The sequence below is a fragment of the Tachypleus tridentatus genome, chromosome 13, assembly GCF_004210375.1.
Source record: "Tachypleus tridentatus isolate NWPU-2018 chromosome 13, ASM421037v1, whole genome shotgun sequence".
NCBI lineage: Eukaryota > Metazoa > Arthropoda > Merostomata > Xiphosura > Limulidae > Tachypleus > Tachypleus tridentatus.
The window spans coordinates 76036974-76062410 of NC_134837.1; the positions used below are offsets into that span (position 1 = coordinate 76036974).

Sequence of the window (25437 nt, forward strand, 5' to 3'; positions counted from 1 at the left end):
ACTTACGTATTTAGATATGAATATAAGTCCACTTAATATAAACAAACATCTCTCATTTCATCTTCTGATACATACACGAACACGACATTTAACTTACCTCTTGACACACACAGAATTTCTTACATGAGACACACGAATTCAACTTTAATTTCATTGTTTACATACAAACAGGTAAAAACCCTTATATTTACCTTTTTTAAAAACGGTTACAATCCGTATGTTTCATACTTCAAAAAATAAGCACGTGAAATGCTTTACACCTAACCTCTCACCTCATGAAAACAGGGCGAAGGAGTTTACTGTATACATATTATCAATATTTCAGTTCAGCATACACACAGTTCCTAATCTACATCGGGTGGTGGCTGAAGCAGCTATGCATAGAAAATGTTCAATAACAACTTTGAAATACGAATGATCTCCACACACACACACACTTCCCTCCCACGTAAAATCAATAACGAAGTAAGCGCCTCTAAACGTTACAATGTATTTATATACAATATGGTGTGCCTTGCCTGTTGTTTTTATTTTTTTCAGTTTATATCGATTACATTTTACTATCGTTATCATATTTAACCTGGTTACATTTGTTTCAAATCATTCATTTAAAAATGTTTTACCAAATCCGTGTTAAGTCTCACTTTTTATAGATAGCAACTGAACACATATATATACAAGCTTTTAGCCCTAGAGTCACCAACACGTACCACTAGATGTTTCATACTATAAACCATTTCTACCACAAAACTGTTTGTAAGCCTGTTACTATTTTTTTTTTTACAAGGGTCCCCAATAACATATGAAACATAAAACAAATGTAAGCAAAAACTTCAAAAGAAATTGCAATTAATTCCACTATAATTACTGCAATCTGACTTTGAAAACGGATGGTTTTACCCTCCTTTATTATTATTCAAACCAGTCTTAACACCGAATGCTAAAACAGGAGAAAAACGAAACTTAATATGTGCACTACATCTGCAGTAAATGGTATAGACAGACTGGTAACTTTAGGGTTTACTGAATATAAAACACCTCACAAGTTCGGTAGGTTATTCTTTCTATTGCTGACCTCAGCAAGCGCTCGTCAAGCTGAGAAAATGAAATTAGTCGATGCTAGTTCTAACTACTGTCCGCGTTTTTTGTTACTTTCACAAATATCGCACGAAGACAGTACTGAGCACGTAAATGTACTCATTGTTTTGGATAACGAATGTATTTGAGTTTCCTTTTAGAAATAAACTCCAAGTTGTAATTCAGTTACACGTATTTACTTAATATTACAAGAACTACCTATCTGATTCCTTCAAATAATTCTTTATTTTGCTACCTGAACCCCCCAAGAAGTAAAGTAAATATTTTGACAAGACCATGCATGACTGTTTGTATACCATAAAAACTTTACGAACAGGCTAACTTTTAAGTACCGTTTCTTGAAAAATTCGTTCTTATTAGCTTTAAATAAACGTACAAAAAATAAATGGTTTACCAGTTATAAAAACAATAAGAATGGTGTTACTTGTGATAGATGGGGGGGGGGGCTACTTAAGAGATGGCATTGAAATGAGGATTGTGTTTGTGTGTTTATTGTGGGCTATCTGCTGAGCCCACCAAAAGGAATCGAACCCTTTATTTTAGCGTTGTAAATCCATAGACTTACCGCTGTATTAGCGGGGGGTGAGCAAGTCAATGATCACCACGTGTACATTAATTAAAACACGAGGACAAGACATGAAATAATAACACTTTATATATAACACACTGGCATGTGTCTGTATCAGTTTATTGGTGACCACAAAAAAACAAACAAAAAAAACAAGTTCATAAAACTTATAGCGAGCAGTGTAAAAGTTGATATTATATTATACATTAGAACTGGTCAATGATGAAAATCAAACACGACTACACATTAGCATTTGTCAGTAAAATAGGTAGACTATATACAAACACTCCAGTACTGATCAGCGAAAACGAAATATCCGTGTATTAGTAATGGTCGGAGAGACAGCCTACATACAAATAAAAACTTGTCCATATACCGGGAAGGATTTCTATGTACTGTTCGTGATCAGTATTTGTTGCTTGTGTACTTTTAGCGCAAAGCTGCAAAAGAGCTCAGTTAATATTACCCACCGCCATCTGTTGTCTAACTGAGCAGTTGGATTTGACTGCCATTGTTATACCACACTGAAAAACCCAAAACTGCAGAAAACGTTTTGATCCAACGAGACACGTACCATGAACCCTTCTATTCACAGTCCCAGCACGCTAACTAATAGGCTACAATGGTCACTTTTAAAGGCAGAATACAGAAGAGCTCCTCATAGAGAAAGGTACAAACTGTATTCTTACCTGTGGAACTTCTCTGTCTATATATTTATACAAAGTGAGAGATGAAAAAACAAACGCCAAAACTGTTTCCTGTCAATCTTTAAAACAGAACCAAACAAAAAGAATTTGTGAAAACAACAACAACAAGATATATTACAATCACTATAGCCAATAAAATTTATTTATTGCAGAACGGATATTGACAATCAAATAACCAATCGTAAAACTGATATTGTCATCCAACGTAACGTGCTTTCTCTTCGAATGAGGTTTTCATACGCCACTTACTCCAGTCAGTGACAGATCGACAACATAATACACGAATTATGACATACTTAGATTAATCTGATTCCATGGTATTTCTAATACAAAACTTATTTCAGGTTTTCTCACGTAATTTAAACACACTAATTACTTGTTCTTTTTCAAGCATGAAATTCGCCAGTGTCACGGGTTTATGTACGAAAAGTATTTATTCACACAAGTTGAAAAAACTAGAGAGTGGAAATTATCTACTAGTTCTCCAGTTTAAGCCCTGGTTGTTCGACCCACCCATGAGAACAAGAGTAGCTTTGATGGTTCGTCAGTTCTTCTAACTGATACTACAGTTATAACTTAAGTAAAAACAATGACAATGAATAACACTGTTTCGAAGGAAACAGTAAGTTGGTTTAATATACAAAATAAAAACGGCTGATGCAATACGATTCGTTTAAACAAACACTGAGTATTCTATTTAATTCATTTTCATCGTCTTCTACTAAATAAATTAATAGTATAACGTAAGTCTATATATACACACATGTAATGATATTTATACTAACATATCAGGTCTACAAGATACAAATTAAAAAAGCTTATAAAAATGAATAGGTTTGGTTTGGCTTGTTTTGAATTTCTCGCAAAGCTACACGAGGGCTATCTGCACTATCCGTCTCGCGACCCTCGGATTACGAATCAAGTGCCTTAACCCCCGTCACACCTAACACTCGCCCCGTTTAACCGTGGGGGCGTTATAACGTGACTGTCAATCCCACTATTCGTTGGTAAAAGAGTAGCACAAGAGTTTGCGGTGGGTAGTGATGACTAGCTGCCTTCCCTCTAGTCTTACACTGCTAAGTTAGGGACAGCTAGCGTAGACAGCCCTCGTGTAGCTTTGCGCGAAATTCAAAACAAAACAAAACAAACCTAGATTTCTATGTCACTAACTATCGTATCCTAGCCGGTCTGGTGAGCCATAGTGCAGGACGAAAGAACTCGCAGGCACTGGATATGGCAGACACAGCGCTGTTTACATATAACATATTCTTCCTTACTTTCACTGACAAGTTCTTTACAACTGCTATCAGCTGACTCAACCTTCCAAAGTACAAGCCTGGGCCATGTAGCAAATAGCACACATGTTATATCAAAATCAACATCATATGGTCTAATGCTATAGGTTGCGAATACTTCCCAGAAGCAATGTTGATTCCCGTGTCTTTACGTACCTTCAATTACTTCAGAAAGATCATTACCAACGAATAGTGGGATTGACCGTCACATTATACACCCCACGGCACCCTCATTCTCGAGTCAATATTTTCCCTCCAGATCAGTAAACTTAACCTAATAACCAAACTTCTGAAATTAATTTTGCCATAATGTGATACCATGGTAATCACTACCTGACTCCTAATACAAAACTACAAAACAAATGTTGCAAGTGTCTTAGGCCTTAAATAGTCCGAGGAGAAAAAAGTTGAAGGATCATTGTTCTGGTTTAGTCGATGCTACAACGTTCATGGCTGCCATTTATCAACACATGCTCGCGCATATATAACACCACTTACTGCTGATAATGTTACAAAATCAAAACGTTTATTATTCTAATAAAAGGTAAAAGTTGTTCTCTAAATAAGACTCTTCAGACTATCTTCATATGATTCAACATATTTTGTAAAGCTTAACGAATGCACTCAAGAAGTAATTCATGCGCAAAAACTCTAAAACTCGGCTATGTTTTTTTTGTTTTTTCGACATTTGCGACAACGATACACAAAGCTATTTGTACCAGCCGTCTCTAATTCTAAACTGATACACCGCAGAAAAGGCAGCTTGTTAAGAGAACCCGCCGCCAGCTCAGCAGTAAAACGCATAACCGCGTAAGGGTATATCTTAATTTTTCAACAAAATATTGGCCAAGAATGTGGTTATTTGTCTATAAAAGTTCTTCCCGCGAAAACTCAGTCTGAACTTCTTTAGAAAAAAACAATCAATCTGACGAAACAACCCACGAAACGGTGGTTATTTTCTAGCACCATGGTATTACCATCATCATTACAGGTTCTCTTATTTTTATGTCAGTGGTAACTGTCAGCATTTTCTGCTCTTTAAAATAAAAACAATCATGAACTTAAAACGAATAAAATGAACACAAAGTAAATTCGTATTTGCATCGAGTTTTCGGCAAGATAGTTAGAAAATACATAGGCACTGATCAGCATTTTAACTCGTACTATAGCTAAAAACGATTTCTGTCAACTCTTTCATGTAAAGTAGGTTCATAATTCGAATAATACACACGCGTATTTCGAGACGTTGCTCAAAATGTTTAGATGTATGGACGTAACGTGTCCATCTCTTCCATTAATTACAACATCTGTAGCTAAAGTACAATCGATACATTAATCTTGTTTCATACTGGGTGAAATGCAACATACACATCACTGGATCGAAGCAATAATTTATAACAAACTGTCGAAAGAGAGAAGAATTTATGTTTTATTTACATTACCTTCTTCATTGAGCTTCTTGTTTTTCTTTTCAAATCAATGCGACGACAGTACCAAAGTTCACTTTTCTAAATACACTAATGCATGTTTTTAAACACTTGTCACGCGCACAGCCACAAAACGTGGACGCATACCTGCTTACAAAATTTGTAAATTGGGTTACTGAGGTTAAACCAGAACATGGGCAAAATAAACAGCCTTCATCAATGGGGGAGGGAAAGGCACAGGTAACAAACACAGGGTGTTGTTTTTTGATATTCACACGACTTAAGAAGAGCAAATCACAAACACAGCGAGACGCAAACTTTCGGTTTATTCATTGTACACGAACTTATCAAACCAACACTGGAATATTCTTTTCGTGTCATTTTATTTTATTTGCTCTTATTATAGTCAATTATGTATTAAAAAAACGTATACCAAATTAAAAAGCCCTGGCTCGTACGTATTTTTTTCCAATCTTTGCTGAACAGACGACAGTTCGATTCTTGAAGTCAAAACGACGGGTCTACAGGCTGCTCTCAGTCGATTTTTATTAATATGTAGGTACACACGCGCACACACGAACGTGCGTGAACAAATGATGTAGAGAAGCATGAGACCTGTTTAGATACGAATACAGGAAACAAATATTTCAGCGATAAAACAGGATAAAGATTAATGCAACTTAGATTTAAAGAATGTGAGGTTACACTTTATAGAAAAAGGGGTGGCAGGTTGTAGCATGTGTTTTGTTTCTTTGTTTTTGTTACTGAATTTCGCGCAAAGCTACTCGAGAGCTATCTGTGTTAGCCGTCCCTAATTTTGCAGGGTAAGACTAGAGAAAAGGCAGCTAGTCTTCACCACCCACCGCCAACTCTTGGGTTACTCCTTTACCAACGAATAGTAGGATTGACCGTTACATTATAACGCCCACACAGCTGAAAGGGCTAGCATGTTTGGTTCGACAGGGATTCCAACCCGCGACCCTCGGATTACGAGTCGAGTGTCTTAACCACCTGGCCATTTCAGGTCCGATTTGATTTTATTAGTCATCAAGATCTGTATGTTAATATCTAACTGTATGTCCAAACTAGCGGTTCGTACGTTTTACATATGTACATATCTATCATTTTCGGTAAAAGAAATGAATCATCAGGACCCCAGACGGAAGAATGCTGTGAAGAAATTAGAGTGATAAAACTATCATATTTTTTATTTGAGATCTTATTTGGTTTAAACGGTTTAACTAGTGTTTTTTATACAAACGGCAATATGACTGGCCTAAACAATTCATCTAATATATTTGTTCCATAAATGGCAACTTCATTGGTTTAAATAATTCAATTAACATGTTTATTCCCTAAGAGGTAATTTGATTGATTTAATTTACATGTTTGATCCAGGGCAGCTTGAATGGTTTAAACAGTTCAATTAGCACGTAAAATGACACAAGTCAGTCGATGAAATAACATAAAGCAACAAGAAGTTCTTCGAACTAAGAGACAAACGTGAACTGATGTAAGGAGCGACAAAGATAATATATTACCTATTTTTAGTCACGGCATAACGGCTCATAGAATGACTCCAAGTTTGTTTGCTTGCTGTTTGTGTTTTTCAAATAGAAACCATTAGACCATAGCTCTTTCCCTTGATTTGATCGATTTGAGATCTACTCACAGCCGCGATTATTGGGGATTTAATCTTGTTCAATATAATGCCATGAAAAGAAAACACATTTCTTAATTTATATTTAAATCTATATTACATTTAGAAGTTCCAAGGAAATAAGCCGTACAACAACACGCTAAACGTAGTAAAATCAAACAGGAAACTGTGTGGTATGTCCAGCAAATTCTGTTAAACACCTCACACTCAAAATTCGACAATCACTTGTTTGAAGTGTTTAGAAACGTGCGATTAAGTTATTAATAAACATTCTGTTCGATATAAGCAGTCCAGGTGTAGTCATAAGCTCTTTATAAACAAGAACCTGTATTAATATGCAAATTCCGCTGTCCAAAACCAGTTGTATCGCTGGGTCCCCGCTGAGTGGAAAGAGAGAATTTATTTCTTTTATGCAAAGGTTTTTTTTTTGTATTTGTGTCTGTATAGAACCTCGAATTCAGGAGATATAGTCACTGAAACTTACCGCTGTGCCACTGGGGCGGGTGTTGTTTTTTCTTTGTTATCAAACAAAGTTGAACAGTGAGCTATTCGTACCGTGTCCGTCGCGGCGTATCAAATCCAAAACTCAAGCGTTATAAGCCCTGAAACTTACACTCGTGCAGGTAAATAAGTTCTAATTACGTATATCTATTATATCACTGCGGTAAAAATACATAAAGTTTGAAGTATTGTAAATAAGCTTTAAAAAAGGGAACGAGTCTTGAATATATTTAAAAAAAAAAAAAAAACCGAAACCTTGCGATATAACACAGGAACACTGAGCTCAAATAAACACGCACAAAATAATAGAAAAACCGCAACAAGGTTAAAGTATACAAATCAGGTATGCGTTATGCATGACTTGCAAATTTTTGTTCCGGTCACTCGAGATTTACCAGAAAAGGCAATATACAGCTTCATGAAAAGAACTTACTTTTTCATGTCTTCTATTCTGCTTTAGCCTATTACATATACACGACAAGACTGGATGAGATTTAATATTACACGTTAATGAGATTTAACATTAAATATACACAGCATGACTAGATGAGATTTAACAATATAAACAAACAATAAGACTGGATGAGGTGACATTATAAACAGCGTGTTACGTAACCAAGTACGTGTTAAGCCACGATTTTGTCCCGGATTGGTGTCACTGAATTTGTTACGATAACAGATTAATACAAGATTTCCACAACTGGTTTCTTTATGAACATACACTAGTATAACCTAAAAACCTACTGTTTCGTACACGTAGTGAGATACTTTGTAGAATGTTCATACATTTAAAAACGGAAGCACAGAAACCGGCGACTATAAAAAGTAATAACAAATGAATAAAAATATATTTTTTTTAATCTCGCGCAAAGCTACACGAGGGTTATCTGTGCTAGCCGTCCCTAATTTAGCAGTGTACGACAAGAGGGAAGGCAGCTAGTCATCGCCACCCACCGCACACTCTTTTACCAACGAATAGGGGATTGACCGTCACTTTATAACGCCCCCATGGTTGAAAGAGCGAGTATGCTTGGTGCGACGGGAATTCGAACCCGTGACCCTCGGATTACGAATCGAGCAACTTCACCACCTGGCCATGCCAGGCCTAAAAATAAATAAAGGTCATATCATAAGAGACAAGTCAGTGGGCTATGATAAGTAAAGCTTTTCTGTCGATTTTACTTTTCAATCACATTATATGCAGACAGTCAATCACTTACATAAAAGGAAAATAACACACTTGAATGCCTTGAAAGCTTGTCTGTAGGAGTGCCTAATCGAACTATTTTTCAATACAACAAAGAAATCGTACAGCTGTTAAGTGATGCTTTTTAAAACACATGCACACTAACTCGTAGAATATAAAGTAAGGCAGTAAATATCACACATCACTATACGTGTGACACATGACAAACAGTTACTGTCTTCACAGTTACCAGAAGGTGAACTGAATACAGTGTAAGGCGATTTCATACACTGAAGTAAATCATCACTTTCCGACAGATAGCTCTTATAACAGCAGGTTTTGTTTTTTGAATTTCGCGCAAAACTACACGGAGGCTATCAGAGCTAGCCGTCTCTAATTCAGCAGTGTAAGAGTAAAGTGAAGGCAGCAAGTCATTATCATCCACCGCCAACACTTGGGCTACTCTTTTACCAACAAATAGTGGGATCGACTGTCACATTATAACGCTCCCACAGCTGAAAGGACAAGCATGTTTGGTGTGACAGGGACTTGAACCCGCGATCCGCAGATTGCGAGTCAAATGCCTTAACCATCTGGCCATGTCAGGCTATAACAGCAGGACTTCCATGATGACAAAATAATAAGTTTCTTAGCGAATGATGTTAAAAATTCCATAAAAAATGCAATTTTATTTCAATGTCTAGCTCATTCATTCTCAGAATCGCTGCATTTCACGTAAACAAACATCGTATAATACTTGCTTAAAAGACAACAAAACATTAAAGCCAAATGCATTACAACAGTTGATGTATTTGTTGAATTAAACTAGAAAGACCCAAGACAGTTAAGAAACACCCAGAGCACAATGAGCAATACATTGAATAAGACTAGAAGGACATTATACTCGACAATCAATATACTAAAGTTGGCCAGAAAGACCCAAGCACCACCACAGTGGAGACACTGAATTACACCATACAGGCCCGACTATCAAAACAGTCAATGCATTGAATCAAACAAGTGTTCAAAAACTATACAGGAGTCATTAGGTTGAATCAGACCAAAAAAACACCACAACGATCTGTATGATGATGAATCAGACCACCACAACAAAAGCAGCATTACAACAAGCGGTAGATTGATTCAGACTACAAACACATAATTTCGTTATAACGTTTGATATTTTGGGTCAAACTAGAAAGATAAACTCATTAACAACATTTGGTATGTTACGTCAAGCTAAAAACAGATAAACACATTATAACGTTTAGTGTATCGGGTCAGACTTGAAAGACATAAGCTCTTTGCAACGTTTGATATGTTAGGACAGACTAAGAAGACAAACACATTACGTTTGGTGTATGGGGTCAGACTAAACAGACCCAAAATCATTATAACATTTAGCATATTGTATCAGATCAGATCGACACAAAGTAGAGCACAGCGTATAAAATATACTGTCTTATGTTCTTTACTTCCACTCAGAAGATTTTATTAACGTTCATAGCAGCCGATAAGGTGCTTTAGGTCTGAAAGACGGAAAAATCATTTTACAGAACAATCGAACAAGAAAACCAAAATCACTATAACAGTTAGTATCCCAGGCTCAAAATGTTAGTTTTCCATTTCTTCTCTTCTAACAGCAGAAAGAGAAAAACTAATCTGATTAGTCTGACATTTTTATCACTAAATGTTTTAGCGTCGTATTTGATATATACTCTTCAAAAAAAGAAACGCAAAAGGCAAAATATGAGACAAATTGTTAACAAGTTTATTCCGGGTAGTTCTGTGTGGCATGCGTGAAACTTTGCACATTCACTGCTGAACATCCAAAGTCTGCAAAGTCCACGTTCACTAGGTGAAGTTTAACGTCACTCAACGTCAATAACGAGTATGCCCCCCGTGAGCATCAATAACTGCTTGGCATCTCCTGCCCATGGAAGCGATGAGATGATGAATCACATCCTGTGGAATGGCTGTCCACTCAGCATGCAAAGCTGCTGCAAGCTGAGGTAGAGTCTGCGGTTGAGGTTGTCGCTGTTGCAGACGTCGGTCCAACTCGTCCCAAAGATGTTCGATGGGGTTTAAATCTGGTGATCTGGAGGGCCAGGGTTGTCCTATCCCGAAGGTGACGTAACCGGATGTTGCGATCTTGTGCGGGCGTGGTCACACGAGGTCTGCCAGATCGTGGACGGTCACGAGTTGATCCATGTTGTTGGTGACGATTCCATAGCCTTGTAATGGTGCTTGGGTGGACATTCACAGCTCTGGCAACATCTGATCGAGATTCGCCTGCTTTCAAGCGACCAATGGCGTTGTTGCGTTGTGCTTCAGTCAGTCTTGGCGTAGCTGTATTGCGTGTCGGTGGCTTAACACTGAGCTATGGAAACCGATAACCCGTCACTTTTATAGGGATTTTGCACATGTTGCACTTGCGGAACATGCAGATCTCTCAAACAAATTTATTGTACACGAATGCGTTTTGGCGAAAAATCCGATGTTTTCCTCCGTTTTCAAAGTGCACAACTTTTATTGTCATTTTGGTCTGACAATCAGTGCCTTAACACGTGTAACATCACATACTCTGAGCTTGTAAAGTTATTACATATATTTCTTTTTAAAATAAGAAAAATATCCCTTTTGCGTTTCTTGTTTTGAAGAGTATATATATATATATATATATATGATCAACTGATAGCTTACCTTAAGGTTTACATACCGGAGTACAGGTATTACAATATTTAATAACACGATTTGTATTTTACCAAAACGTACCTGCAGTAACATTTATTAAACTTTCCTTACACTATCTTCACTCGGCAAAATCTTCCTTTTCACTGTTTTTAATAGTTTCCCTTCCATTGTCTTTAAAAAAAACTTGATTAAAGCGCGTCTTCAATAAACCTGTAATTATCTTCAATAATTGCATTTTTTTTTCATTTCTTCTTATCGATGTAAGTTGTTTTTCACCATATTCGGTAAACTTAAGGTTTTCTGTCATCATCAACGAACTCGTACTTTCCCAGCTAAATCGTGTATACTTTCATATCTTCCATTAACAAACTATGTATCTACAAATAATCATCATAATTTTTTCTCTTAACAACTTTAAAATATTCCTTTCAACTTTCTAATGACACTGATTTCTTATCTGACATCGTTATGACCTTAGCAATGTATATGGACAGCTTGTGCTAGTTTCGATATTATTTTGAGGATGGTGTGAATCCCTTGGAAAGGTTGGTTTAGTTAAACAAGATATTCGTTATTGATAAGATAAAAACACCATGTTTCACCACTAGGTGACCCATTCCGCGCATGAGCAGTTCGTTGGTTGGCGTTTTATGGCGCAAAGCAACTAGGATGTGTGCGCCTAACAACTGGTAATAAATTAAAAAATAAGTATAATTATTAAAATGTGTAAAAATGAATCACGCTGAAACAAAACAATGTTCAATTTTTGATTTCAAAACTTAAATAGTGTTAAAAAACCAATGGCCTTCAAAACATTAAAAACATTTGTAAGGTTGACACAGTCACTATCGCCAATGACACTGTCCAGCGTAAAGGGTAAACCTATGGATGAAAATACATGTCTAAAATGGTGCCGTCGTTCAGAGTCGTAACCAGTGGCGGCGCCAGGGGGGTTTGAGGTCCCCCACATGAGTCAAGCCCCCCAACCCCCTCAATATTGTTACCTACATATATTCATAAAATATGGAAAACACATTCGTCATTGTTGCTTAACAATTAACATCAAAGAGACATAGATCTGTAGAACTCAACGTCTTCATTAAGACGGAAGTATGTGTCATGCGTCCCATAGCAACGTACTGAATGCACTGAAACTCATACGCTGTATTGCCGCTCCCTGTGTAATGCCATTCTATCTTGAACTTTGACGAAGAAAAGACAACCACGTTGATTTCAAGTTGCAACAGAACAGGTGCATTGTTTTGAAGTAATACTGACTATAAACACAAATGATGAAAGAGAGTTGGCCTGATAGTGACTTTACTTTTCCTCAGAGTGTATTAACTTTACATGGGATAATTCGTTTCTGCTATGTAAACTATGTCTTTATGTTATATTTCTTTTAATTTGTATCTTTACTCTTAATGGTATATTAAATGTTCAATCTAAGATAATCTTGATCTTCTTTATTATTATGTATTACCTTGGATTGAATTTAGGTGAGCTTCCTCTTTTACATATACGCATATTTTCATAAACAGATTATTTCTAATTTGTAATAATGAATTATTAATCAGAGTATGAGTTTCCAAAGAAACCTGCATTGAAAACACAGTTCAAAATAGCACACCTTTCTGAAATGTACCTTGGTATTTACATTATTATAATTTACCATATATACTTCATATTGATGGCATTTTGGGAAGCCCCAACACAGTTTACCTCAGCCCCCCAACAAAAATATCCTCACAGAATATGTGGACGTCGTCGATATAAAGCCCGTTTGCAACAGTAGGAGGGAATTGTCCAGTGATGGCATTAGTCTTTATACTGAAAAGTGTGACACACTAGACATAGCCCTGAGGGACTCCAAATTCCAGCACGAAAGAACGGGAAAGTGGCGCACCCACACGAACATGAAATCGCCTGCCCATTAAACATTTTTAAATAAAAATGGGCAACTGGCCACGCAACCCATATAGGTGGGTGTGTCACAAAATGCCATACCTCTCAAAGTCAAAGAATACTAATACAAGATGCCACTTCAGAAAGGCTGCTCTGATCAAAGTCAAGCCAGGTGATCCACAGTGGAGCAATATCGTAAGAGCCCACACTGGGTGGGCAAAAGGAGATTGTTTGATTGGAAGGAACCAAACAAGACAAGCATTAACCACCCTCTCTAAAGTCATAGAAACAGCTTGTCAAAGCAATTGTATGGTAGTTTGAAGGAATCTTGGAATCCTTCCCAGGATTAGAGAAAGGTAAGACAATAACCTGACATCATGCATCAGGAAAAACATTCTCCTGACAGATCCAGTAAAAAGCAATCAGAAAAACAGCAAGAAAGATGATGCAGCATCTCATAGTGTATATCATCAGGTTCGACTGATGTACTGCCAGACCAATGAAGGGCCAATCTGAGTTCCAACAGTATAAAGGGGCGATTATAGTTATAGAGACGATCTATTCGAAAGGAAAGAGGTGATCACTCTGCCTGAGTCTTAACGACTAAGAAGGTGGGGAATGAAGCAGAAGTGCTAGATACCCGGCAAAAACGTTTACCTGGAGTATCGGCGATGCTCTGGGCATCAGCTACTTCCTGGCCATCAGAGAGCAAGATTGAGAGAGGGACAGAATTATATTGCCCACTGACCTCTCAAATCTTGTCCCATATGACTTTAGAACTAGATGTAAAACATATGCTGGTTGTGAATTTAATCCAAGATTCCTTCTGGCTTTGAAGTCTTATTTGCCGAGCATGTGCATGGGCCTGCTAACAAGCAATTCAATTCGAAAGTGTAGAATACCTGCAAAAGGTATCCCAGGCCCGTTTTTGAGCCTTCCGTGCCATGTAGCAGAGCAAAATTCCACCACAGACGAGGATACTCTGGAAAACGTGTCGAGGTTTTAGGAATACATTAAGCAGTTGCCTAGATAATACAGATGGCTTACAGACGACAGCAGAATCAAGTTCCAAAAAAGCAGTGAGAGGGCCAATTGGCTTGATCCAACTTCCACCGGGGCAGGCGGGTCGGGTGGCATCGACCACGGCCAGTCTCTCTCAAAATGACAAGAAAAAGAGCACTGCCCCATGGGTTACTGTCAGCTCTCCATGAAAAGTGGGAAAAAAGTGAAGGTAGCAGGCTGAGGGATCAACAGCGGTAAAAGACTGTCTAGGTGCATGAAAACAAGTATAAACACAGTACTGAAGAGAAAAATGATGTGATCTGAGAGCATACGCTCTACAGAGCAACCTTTCCCGTCAATATCAGCACCTTCCCAGAGGAGATCATGTCCATTAAAGTCTCCCAGGATTAAAAATGGAGACGGCAAGCGTTCAACAAGAGCATGAAGGTGTGATTGATTTCAGGTCTCTCCAGGAGACAGGTAGAGAGAACAAACCGTGATGGTACAGCCCAAGTAAACATGGTGGCTACGGCCTCCAAGGGAGTATCGAGTGCAAAGACAGGGTAAACACATGCTGACTGACTGCAGTGCCACCCTTCATTAAATAACCTGTCATTTCTGTACAAAGAAAACTGCTAAAAGATAACTGTACTGACAGATTTCGGAAATGATTTTCTGCAAGGAAAGATACAGAATGATAGGAATCAATCAGTGTCTTGATACCGTCTAAATTAGAGTGGAAACCTTAACAGTTCCACTGTATTAATGTGGTCATTTTTATTTATGTGAAGGAAAATTGGGTGGAAAGCTTTTCTGTTTTCAACCACGTCTCTTCTCTTTATTGGAAGGAGGTCTGCCAACCTTCATGGATCATGCATGCCCTGGGTCGAATGGGCAGGTCTCTGTCATTAGAAAAAGTTTCCAGTGACAGAGGGCGTGAATGAATAATTGTTCTGCATCTCGGGGCCAGAGAAGAAGATAGACACGGGAAAACGCCAGAACGTGGAACCAAATTGGATCCAAGGAGCCACTGGAAGAAGTTACAGGAACATAGATGGAAGTAGACGTTGACTCATCTACTCTTTTAATTGTGGAGGGCAAAAGCCTTGAGATGAGTTGAAAATGACTCTGTAGCAGTGGAATGGAGTGCAGCAGCATATATCCGAGTTGGAGTGGGGGGCAATAATTTCTGATCCTCTGGATAAGATATATTATTTACAGTCTTTAAGCATTATACCTTTTCTCTTCCACCCATTTAGGGCAAGAACGAAAGTACGAGGGATGTGAACCACTACAGTTGACAGTGTGGTTCGAGATTGCATTCGTAAGCGTCGTGGTCTTTGCCACCACAACAAATACACGTTACAGATCCATGACGAGAGATCTTTGAATGCCTGAATCTCTGACACTGAAAACATCAGAGAGGGTTTAGAATATATGACCTGACCTTAGAATTTAAATATCCTGCTTTGATAGTGGCAGATGGACGTGGCAATGTGAAAGTCAAAATAATTACATTTGTAGATAGCATTATTCCCTATTTGTAAGTGGAGATTCGACGCACTGCAGAAATGCCTTGGCTGGAGAAATCAGCGAGTATCTCTGACTTTGGAATGTTCTTTAAATCCCTCTCAACTACAACTCCTCAGGAAAAATTCAAAATTGCATTAGGAATAATCTCAATGGGTATATCCCCGATGCTCTTCGAATTCAGGTCGAGATTAGTATGTTGTCGTGAATATATTTCTATCAAAATGTCTCCAGATCGCAACTTCCTTGCTGACTTGGAGGAGCCAGCAAGCCCCTCTAATCCGTTTTGAATAAAAAGGAAGACATTTGCTCAAAGGATTTTTCAGACAAGGAATACATAATTACAAATCGAGGTACAGAATCTGACTGTAATGGTGACCATAGAACACAGTCGTCCACGTATGGTCGTTTTTCGATAACCTGTTTTTCTCATTTTTTCTTTTTTTCCCACAGATGAGGGTATCCATAATAAAAGGAATACATTTCAGTGCTCACTGTCCTCACCCACCATGGAGCTCTTGGAGAGGACGCACTACAATGCCAAACAAGGACACTGCAGCAACGCCAGGGTTTCGTGAGCACTATACCCAATCACTGGCATCAGATACAACGTTCATAACACCCATTGAGAGCGTCCAACATTGGTACTCAATTGACCCTAATCTAAGTGAACCAGCCAATTAATCCTGGGCGGGGGCCACTCCAAGACTGCCTGTCTACAGGAATTCGAGGCCAACGTGCTGTGTAAGAGTTGGACCCTTCAACCACCAGAATCTTCTCCTCCACTTTACGAGTCGCCATGCACGGCGAACATACAGGTTGATGTTTAAATCCCAGTGGAGGTAAACTGAAAGAACTGAATCTTTCCCACGCACAGGAATCCACACCGAGGGGCACATGAGCGTTTTCCTGTTTAGGAATAGATTCTAATCTCACATATTAGGTTCGAGAAGATTGGGAAAATTTATCCAAGAAGGTCAACCCATTGTGATATATTTAATTATTCAACATCATTTAATCGAACGTTCTATCACGTAACATCAACACGTGCTTGCGTTTAACTCGCGTAAATTTCTACAGAACCGTGCGTGTGTGTGTATACACATACAAGTACTCAAGAGATTCTCTTCACAATAGCTGCACGCTCACTCTATTCATTTGATTTTACTATGTTCTAACGCACCACTTTATTTTGAAGACATAAAAAAAACATGTTAATGTTTATTTTTTTCAGTTCCACTTCTTTATCCCAAAGGGATTTTTTTTTGGAAGCCAAAATTTATTTTACTTTTTCAAATTTTGCTTGTTACTCAGGTCGGATGTCGATCAAGAGTTTTTGCCAATTCGGCTCTAATTATATATATAAAAAAATTATTCTAAGCTTTCTATTGTTCTTTACACGAAATAAATTAAGTCCGCTGTGCTACGACTCGATGGGGTTTCTATTTTCTAAGGCCTGTTGTACCAATAATAATACACGTTCTGGTGTGATCACTGTTAAGCTACTTCATCTAATTTTATAAAAATAATTAAATAACTTAAAGAAAACATAACGTAAGTATATTGCATCACGAACAATAATTTGGATAAAGCCTTCAAATGAAGTGCAATCAAACTTAACATTCCAATATGATTGACATGTCACACTAAGGTATTATACATCTTCACATCATGGTCGTACATTAAAGAACAAATAAAAACGTCTAGTAGTTATGTTAGATAACACTATGTAACACAAATTTTGTTCTTGAATAGTAAGTGTTATTTCTTCATTGTTTATGTTGTAAAAGTACAGAAAATGTCCATTATTCCCTCAAAATTTTGCTTTCGTAACCTGGATAATGAAGTTTAGAAATTAACCTATTTTATACGTAAAATCGGGCAAACTTGCACATTTTCATTTACATAAGGTCTGAATAAAACAACATATGAATCAAGATATACGCGTATTTATACTAATGTAATACAAAAATGTTTAGAAGTGAGTAGTTTTTCAAGATTTGCGACTGTAATGTGAATCACTTTCACGTATAAGCCCCCAAATATACATTTACTTTAGGTGTAAGCAATTGGGAAATAACACTTTCTGCCCAGGAACAAGAAAAAGTAAAAATTTTGTTACATAGTGAAATAGAAGGTTTTAACAGTTTATTTGTTGTTGTTTTTCAGTACGCCAGAATAATGTACAGCAAACGAATCTTCGTGTATCTAAAACGTATAGTCTTTAGTTACAGGACGTTTTAGTTCGAATTTTGCGCTAGAAAAGCTTTTTCTTCTATCTTTAGGGTTTTTTCAGGTTAAATGTATTGGGTTTCATTTTTATTGAGGGAAATGCTCACTCTTACCCTGCTACAGCGTTTAAAAATATATTGACTAGAACGAACCATTTTTATTCGAAAAAAAAAAGATTATAAGCTATACTGTTCAATGCTACAAGTTAAGAAAAACATATTAATGGAACCGAACGTCCCTTAACAAGGACAATTTCCGTTAGTACTTATGACAATGAATTACGATTTGTAGGGTAAAACTACAATAAATATTTACCAGAGTTTATAAACTTATATTTATTTGTGTCAGATATTCGCCTAAAGCTAACAACAGCTATCTAAAATAGGTGTTTTTAATTTTTAAACTGACACATTAGAAAGAATGTACCTAGCCAATGGCAACCACCACCGATTTTTGGGCTTTGCTAATAAAATAATGAATTTTGACACTAACTCTTTTAATACACCTACGGGCTCAATTTTGAAACAACTGAACATAAACCATGGACCCTCGGATTCACAGTCCAAAATGCTAACTGTCAGAGAAAGCCTGGACTATTATTTTTATTCTTGCAGCAAATATACCTTGTTTCATTTGTTTTTAAAACTACAAATTGCTATTTTCGGTCATTTTACTGGAAAAAAGTGTACTTGGTATTATCCTTATATTTTAGAGGAGAATTTTTCAATGTAAAAGAACGCGTGTTTAGTGTTGAAAAAAACGAAGGTCGGTAACATCAAAGAAATACACGTTTCACATCCTGAACACGTTTTAATGTTGACATTAAACAAAGTGAATAGGTTCATTCTATGCTTTAAGGTAAAATCAACCTCTTTGTCGTGACCTAATTACACGTTCTAGTGACAGCCAAATAGAAAACTATTGAAAATCCATCAACATGCCAATAACAAGCGTGATACACCTGAACTTTCTACTATCCAGAGGTGACAACGTTCTGCAAATATGGCTTTCTACTGTCAATTACAACTGACGCATCCGTTTTCCTTTATATGTCAAAAACATACTGAAACAGTTCAAACGTTTTGGCTTTTTAAGTAGTTTTCAATTATCTGATAGGAATTCAGACAACAAAAGAAGTTGGTTTAACCGACTAAGTTTCTGATTGCTTGATCTACACACAGAATCCAAATGCTATTGTAATTTTAATATGGTTAGTGTAAAACTTGACACTTAATTTATTATTCTAAGAATATGTTAACTCTATTCTATTCTACGATTTTTAAAATTAAGGTTTCGTTAATTTTTATTCGGTTGCAAGGCTATTCTGTTGGACTCAAAATTTTTTTAATTTTATCGTGTAAGAGAAAAGTCCTACGTGTACAGTTGGAGAATCTTGAATGTTAAAATCCTACAATAGAATAGATATAAAATATTGATAATGCTAAGAAAAAGGGTGTGTGTGTGTGTGTGTGTGAGTTTCAAGAAATAAAACCACTAAACTTTCTTTGAGGTGAGAAAAAATAAGCAGATATTTGGTTATTATAATTATAACCAAGTTAGCTAGAGTAATGAACAACATTACTGCTCGCAGGTGCAAATCCTAGACGGATTTCTGTTAAAAAAGTGAGCTATTATTTTGTATGTCAAAACTCACTACTTGGTCACAATTTCAGTTTTATGATCACAATTTTAAATTGGGTCACAACATATTTTTATTACATTAGCTTTTAAGACTGCTCTATGTTTTCTGTTTTTTTTATTCAGGGAAAAGTTTGTTGTTAACCCTCCCAATTTCATGAGTACAGCCATATAACAGAGATGACGTTTGAAACAACAAAAAACTTGGCAGGTGCTTTGTTAGTGCGTTTTCTTAGCTTTATTTTAACCAATTATAAAGGCGAAACCTGTTGGCAAGATACAAAACATTTTTATTTAGAGAAGTTTTGGAAGGCATTAATTTTATTTTCAGAGAAATCTGTAAAAATATTATAATTATATATTGTTTGTTTGTTTGTTTTAATTTCGCGCAAAGCTACACGAGGGCTATCTGCGCTAGCCGTCCCTAATTTAGCAGTGTAAGACTAGAGGGAAGGCAGCTAGTCATCACCACCCACCGCCAACTCTTGGGCTACTCTTTTACCAACGAATAGTGGGATTGACCGTAACTTTATAACGCCCCCCACGGCTGAAAGGGCGAGCATGTTTAGTGCGACGGGGATTCGAACCCGCCACCCTCAGATTACAAGACGAACGCCTTAACCCACCTGACCATGTTGGGCCTTATAATTATATATATTAACTAATGCTATAATAACTGTAATAATTAATCGATTTAAAATGCTCAGTAACGTTAACGGGAGGAACTACAGATTAGAGAATATGATACGTAAGTAGTATAAATTAGAGGTTGCACAAGACACCAAGACAGAGTTACAACTATTCTTAACAAGTGTTAACCTGGGTGTTCAGTAAAGCTATTTATAATTTATTTTAATCACAATGAAATTATCGTCGAATGAATTAACACTAAAACAACCAATGAAGAACATTCCATTGGACTTTCAACACATTTTTCTAAACTACTGAAGTACCAGACTAAAAATATTCGAGTCACACACACACGTACAAACTAAAACAATTGTAATTAATATCAGTGACTTTACAGAAAAAAAAAGTTTTTTTTCAATGTTTTGGTCTTTTTTCACACAATTTTTTACACATAAAATTATATTATTTAATACTAGCTGGGATACCTGTACCCTGGACGGATGTTATATAAATTCATGATTAATGAAAGGCTATCTTAGGACAGGAAAAGTTATTTCCTTCATATATAATTAAAAGAAAAAACCAAAACACCCATAAAAACAGCAAAACACAAAATGTGAAACCGTATATTTAAATGCATCTTCTCATGGACCCAACAAAACATCATGTCAAATTTGGTAAATGATGAATATCCACCCTCCATACCAATTGTAGTGAAGATCCCTGCGAAGTATTTACATGGACATACAACAGACAGCACTATTATATTTTTACAGGTGGCGCCAGTACATTAGATCTTCCTTGTGATGTATCCATGATCTCATATCTGCCCCCTGAGAATGGAGAAAAATAAAGTTCTCCGTAAGAGGAAATGGATACGAAATGGGAAAATTGTAATCCATATTGCAAGCCTGTATGCATATAGGATAAAAATTTTGCAGTTTTGGAAGTTGCATATCGCGTAGTAAATATGTTTTTACAGTATCATTCAAGTAAGAGTTCCATTATAGTATAATAATGCAACATTAGCAGTGAATTTTGTTCATATACAAGATAGTAATCTTTCTTTTTACATTTTTCTTGTTTTTAAATGACAAGGAATTGGTTATCTACTCTGTATCTGTTGCTGGGATCAAAACGTGAATTCTAGCATTACAAGCCCTAAATCTTACCGCTAAGCCAACGTGGACTTTCCTATATACTAAAAGTATCCATGTGATATATGTAAGGAAAAATATTTTATAGTTAACCACGAAATACTCAAATAAAAGTATCCATGTGATATATGTGAGGAGAAATATTTTATAGTAAACCATGAAATACTCAAATAACTTGTTTGTTAAATTTGCGATGTGGAACACGGGTAAGTTTCAATATTTACGATGTAACACACCACAAAAATTGATTGACAGATAAATAAAAGCATTGCCTATTATCTAGTTCAAGATTATGCTTCATGAATCCCAACAAAATAGCCTAAAACTTCATTATGTAACAGTAAAAGAAGAGCATACAATTTAAAACAGGGTACTTAAATATGATATTTTTACCCAGTGGGCTCTCTCAAAATGTCTTTTACTTCCACACTCACTGTTCAATGTTCCACGTTGCTCGATCTCACCGAAATCAGACTCTCTTTGTACGCCACCACCTACGTCTTTACGACCACACATGCACAGACGCAGTTAAGTTAAAAACCTACGAAACAGCGAAGAATTCGCACTGAAAAAAAAAAAGGGGGACGCAACCATAATCAGCTGTGTTGGGAAACAGATATGGTGATTCACAGGTGGCAGTGAACTAAACACGTTCTGTGCCCACGCTTTCTTCCACGCTAGAAACTGCCAGGCAAGCGTATAATTGAGTGGCGCACACACACTACAAGCACTCTTAAAAAAACACTAGTTTCTCTCTCCTTTCTTTGGATATATCATTAACTTATAGTCACGATGCGAGAAGAATGCAAACTCTAACATGTTTTGTAACTGAAAAATTAAACTGTACACGATTTGGATATATTAGATTTTGTTTTTACATTTTCAAAACTATATCACACAACATTCTAGACAACAGAAACCAGAAAAATCATAAGGACGAACGAAAGCACTAGGCTTAGGTTAGGTGTGAGGTTAAATTCTGTTTGAAATAAATTCTTCACTGTTTTATCACGTCTATACTAATAACATTACACTATGCAACACAAATTTTATTCCTGAATAGTATGTGTTATTTCTTAATTGCTTATGTTGTAAAAGTACAGAAAATGGCCATTATTCCCTTCAAACTTTGCTTTTGTGACCTAGATAATGAAATTTAGAAATTAATCTATTTTCTATGTAAAATCTGGCAAATTTGCACATTTTCATTTACATAAGATCTGAATAAAACAACATATGAATCAAGATTTAGATGTATTTATACTAAAGTTATACAAAAATATTTAGAAGTGAGTAGTTTTTCGAGATTTGCGACTGCAATGTAAATCACTTTCACGTATCGGCCCCCAAATATAGTCGACCATCATGTTTTCATTATACGCTCCTTGGTAGCGGCGTTCAAAGTCCAGTATATCTTGGTGGAAGTGTTCGTCTTGCTCCTCTGAGTATGCTCTCATCTTCTCCTTGAATTTATCAAGACGAGCGTCAAGGATATGAACTTTCAGGGACATCTTACAGCCCATTTTGCCGTAGTTCTCACCAGAGCCTTAACCAGTTCCACATAATTTTCTGCCTTGTGATTGCCCAAGAAGCCGTGAACCACTGTGACAAAACTGCCCCAAGCTTTTTTTTCCTTCCTACAGAGCTTCTTGGGGAATTCTGTGCACTCCAGAATCTTCTTTATTTGTGGTCCAACGAAGACATCAGCTTTGGCCTTTGCCTTTGACAGCTTAGGGAAGAAGTCTCGGAGGTACTTGAAGGCTGCACTCTTTATCAAGAGCAGTGATAAATTGTTTCACATGACCCAATTTTATGTGCAGTGGTGGGAACAACACCTTCTGAAAGTCCATTAATGGCTCACACTTGACATTGTGCCTCCCCACAGAGAACTCGATCTGATGTGGCCAGTGCTTCCTGTTGTAGTGCACTGCAGTGTCCCTGCTGTCCCAGAGGCAAAGATAACAAGGAAACGTGGTTACACCTCCTTGAAGACCCATCACAAATGCCACCATTTTGATTTCTCCGATAACCAACCAGCCATACTCATCATACTTCAAGGCTTCTAGCAAGGTCTTGACTCTGTTGTATTCCACTTTGAGGTGCACCGAATGAGCTAGGGGAAAAGACGGATACTTATTCCCGTTATGGAGCAGCACAGCTTTAAGGTTTCTGGATGCGTCTGGAGAATGCTTGCAGCTTCTTGATGCCATCTCTGATAAAATCAGATAGGTCTGTGTGTTTACTTAGGTAGCTAGAACTAAATTGAAGTGGTGAGCCCGTGTGTGTGTATATTACTATGGAAAGTTCTACAACATTCTAGAAAGTTCTTGAAAATTCTCTATCAGCTACTCAGCAATGAATCTTCCTGGAATGTTCTGGTAAAAAGGTTAAATTTGAAAATTTCATTACCCAGGCCACAAAAGCAAATTTTGAAGAGAAAAATTGGTATTTTCCATTTACTTTAGGCATAAGTAACTGGGAAATAATACTTTCTACCCAGAAACAAGAAAAAGTAAAAACTTTGTTACACAGCGTTATAGCATCTACTGTAAATGCTAAAAATATGCATCTATTACAAGAAACGGTCTTTCTGATTTTGTTTCACTAGAAATGAACAAGCGCAGAGAAATCAATTCGAAAACAGGAAACTAAACAACAGCGAATTACAAAGAAACACGAAGTTCCTATAATGTGTAGGCTGAAAAATAAGTTTTCTATTATCTGAAAGTTTTTATCACGTTCGTCCTTGCTTTACTTTTTTTACCCTTACTGAGTTTCATTGCAATAAATAGAGACAACTGTCATTCAAAAATTCCCTAATATAAAAATCCTCGTGCAGGATCTTTAATTATTTATTATTTACGGAATAACTATGAGTTGTCTGAAAAATGTTGTTTGTTTATTTTTTGTATGTTTATGAATTTCGCGCAAAGCTACACGAGGGCTATCTGCGCTAGCCGTCCCTAATTTAGCAGTATAAGACTAGAGGGAAGGCAGCTAGTCCCCACCACCCACTCTTGGGCTACTCTTTTACCAACGAATACTGGAATTAACCGTCACATTATAACGCCCCCACGGCTGAAAGGACGAACACGTTTGGTGCGACGGGGATTCAAGCCCGCGACCCTCAGATTACGAGTCGAACACCTTAACTCACCTGGCCATGACGGGCGCTTGAAAAATTGTCAAGACAGAAGTCATAAGCAAGTGTCGTGTGTGCGTGTGTTTTCTTATGGCAAAGCGACATCGGGCTATTTGCTGAGCCCACCGAGAGGAATCGAACCCCTGATTTTAGCGTTGTAAATCCGTAGACTTACAGCTGTACCAGCGGATGGCATCAAGTGTCGTATAAACAAACAGGTTAGCAGTTTAAAGAAATAAACAGAAAGATGCATGCTAGAATAAAATATTCCAAAATGACTGAAGACCAAGTAAACCTAAACATTGTCTGAACCTAAATTATTCTTAGGTATTCGTTTCGTTTGTTTTTCAGTAAAAAAAAACTACGGACAACTATTATTAGTAGAGTTTTTTTGTTGCTAATGGCGGTGTTTTGAGAAGTTAAACTACTGTTCCAAATATTTTGTTGCAATCTGTGGAACGTAACACTAACTTTAGTCATGTACTTCTGTTCCAAGTGTAATGAAAGTGAAATATTAAGAAAACAACTGCTAAGCTCAAAATACAAGTAATTTAAATATCCGATAACCAAGAAACACCTGCTTCTGCTTTATAGGCATTTATAATTTCTACACGCAAGACCGAGCGTGTAGTACTTATTTTTACGCGCTTACATGTCTGGACATATTTGGTAATAAAGATTTTAATAAGCTAGGGAAAGTGGACGTCTATAATACTTGTCTGTATCGTTGTTCTGTCAGCTTATTACTTACCTTAAAAACAAGTGACTTTGCCTGCAGGTAGAAAGTTTCTACAGTGGAAGTGTCACGTAATAAAGTTATACTTTCGACAAAATACCTATCAGAAAAAAAAACAAAAAACAATACAAGTTATCTTGTAACTTTACGCTAAACATTTTGCATTCGATTGATAAACTTTTATACTAAAAAAAAAAAAAAACTTGATTTTTAACGGAATAATTTCAAATTAATTCAGGAGTTTGATATCCTAGTAGAATATTGAATTACAAGTTCATTCAACTTGATTTTTAAAATGCAAATATTTTATGAAATTATATCCGACACCA

The 25437-nt window shown here is 36.8% G+C and overlaps 1 protein-coding gene across 24 annotated transcripts in view; it reads right to left on the reverse strand.

Moving 5' to 3' along the window:
- LOC143236454 (uncharacterized) overlaps window positions 1–25437 on the reverse strand; it is a 146935-nt gene that overhangs the window by 53683 nt on the left and 67815 nt on the right. For 21 of the 24 annotated variants that reach the window (XM_076474711.1, XM_076474721.1, XM_076474714.1 and 18 more), the window contains one exon: window positions 25124–25208. In XM_076474711.1, coding sequence (XP_076330826.1) covers window positions 25124–25208 — 85 coding nt within the window. Of the gene's footprint in view, window positions 1–5110; window positions 5622–21623; window positions 21762–25123; window positions 25209–25437 lie in introns of those variants that run through there. The other 3 variants (XM_076474730.1, XM_076474734.1, XM_076474731.1) reach the window with 3 other exon arrangements.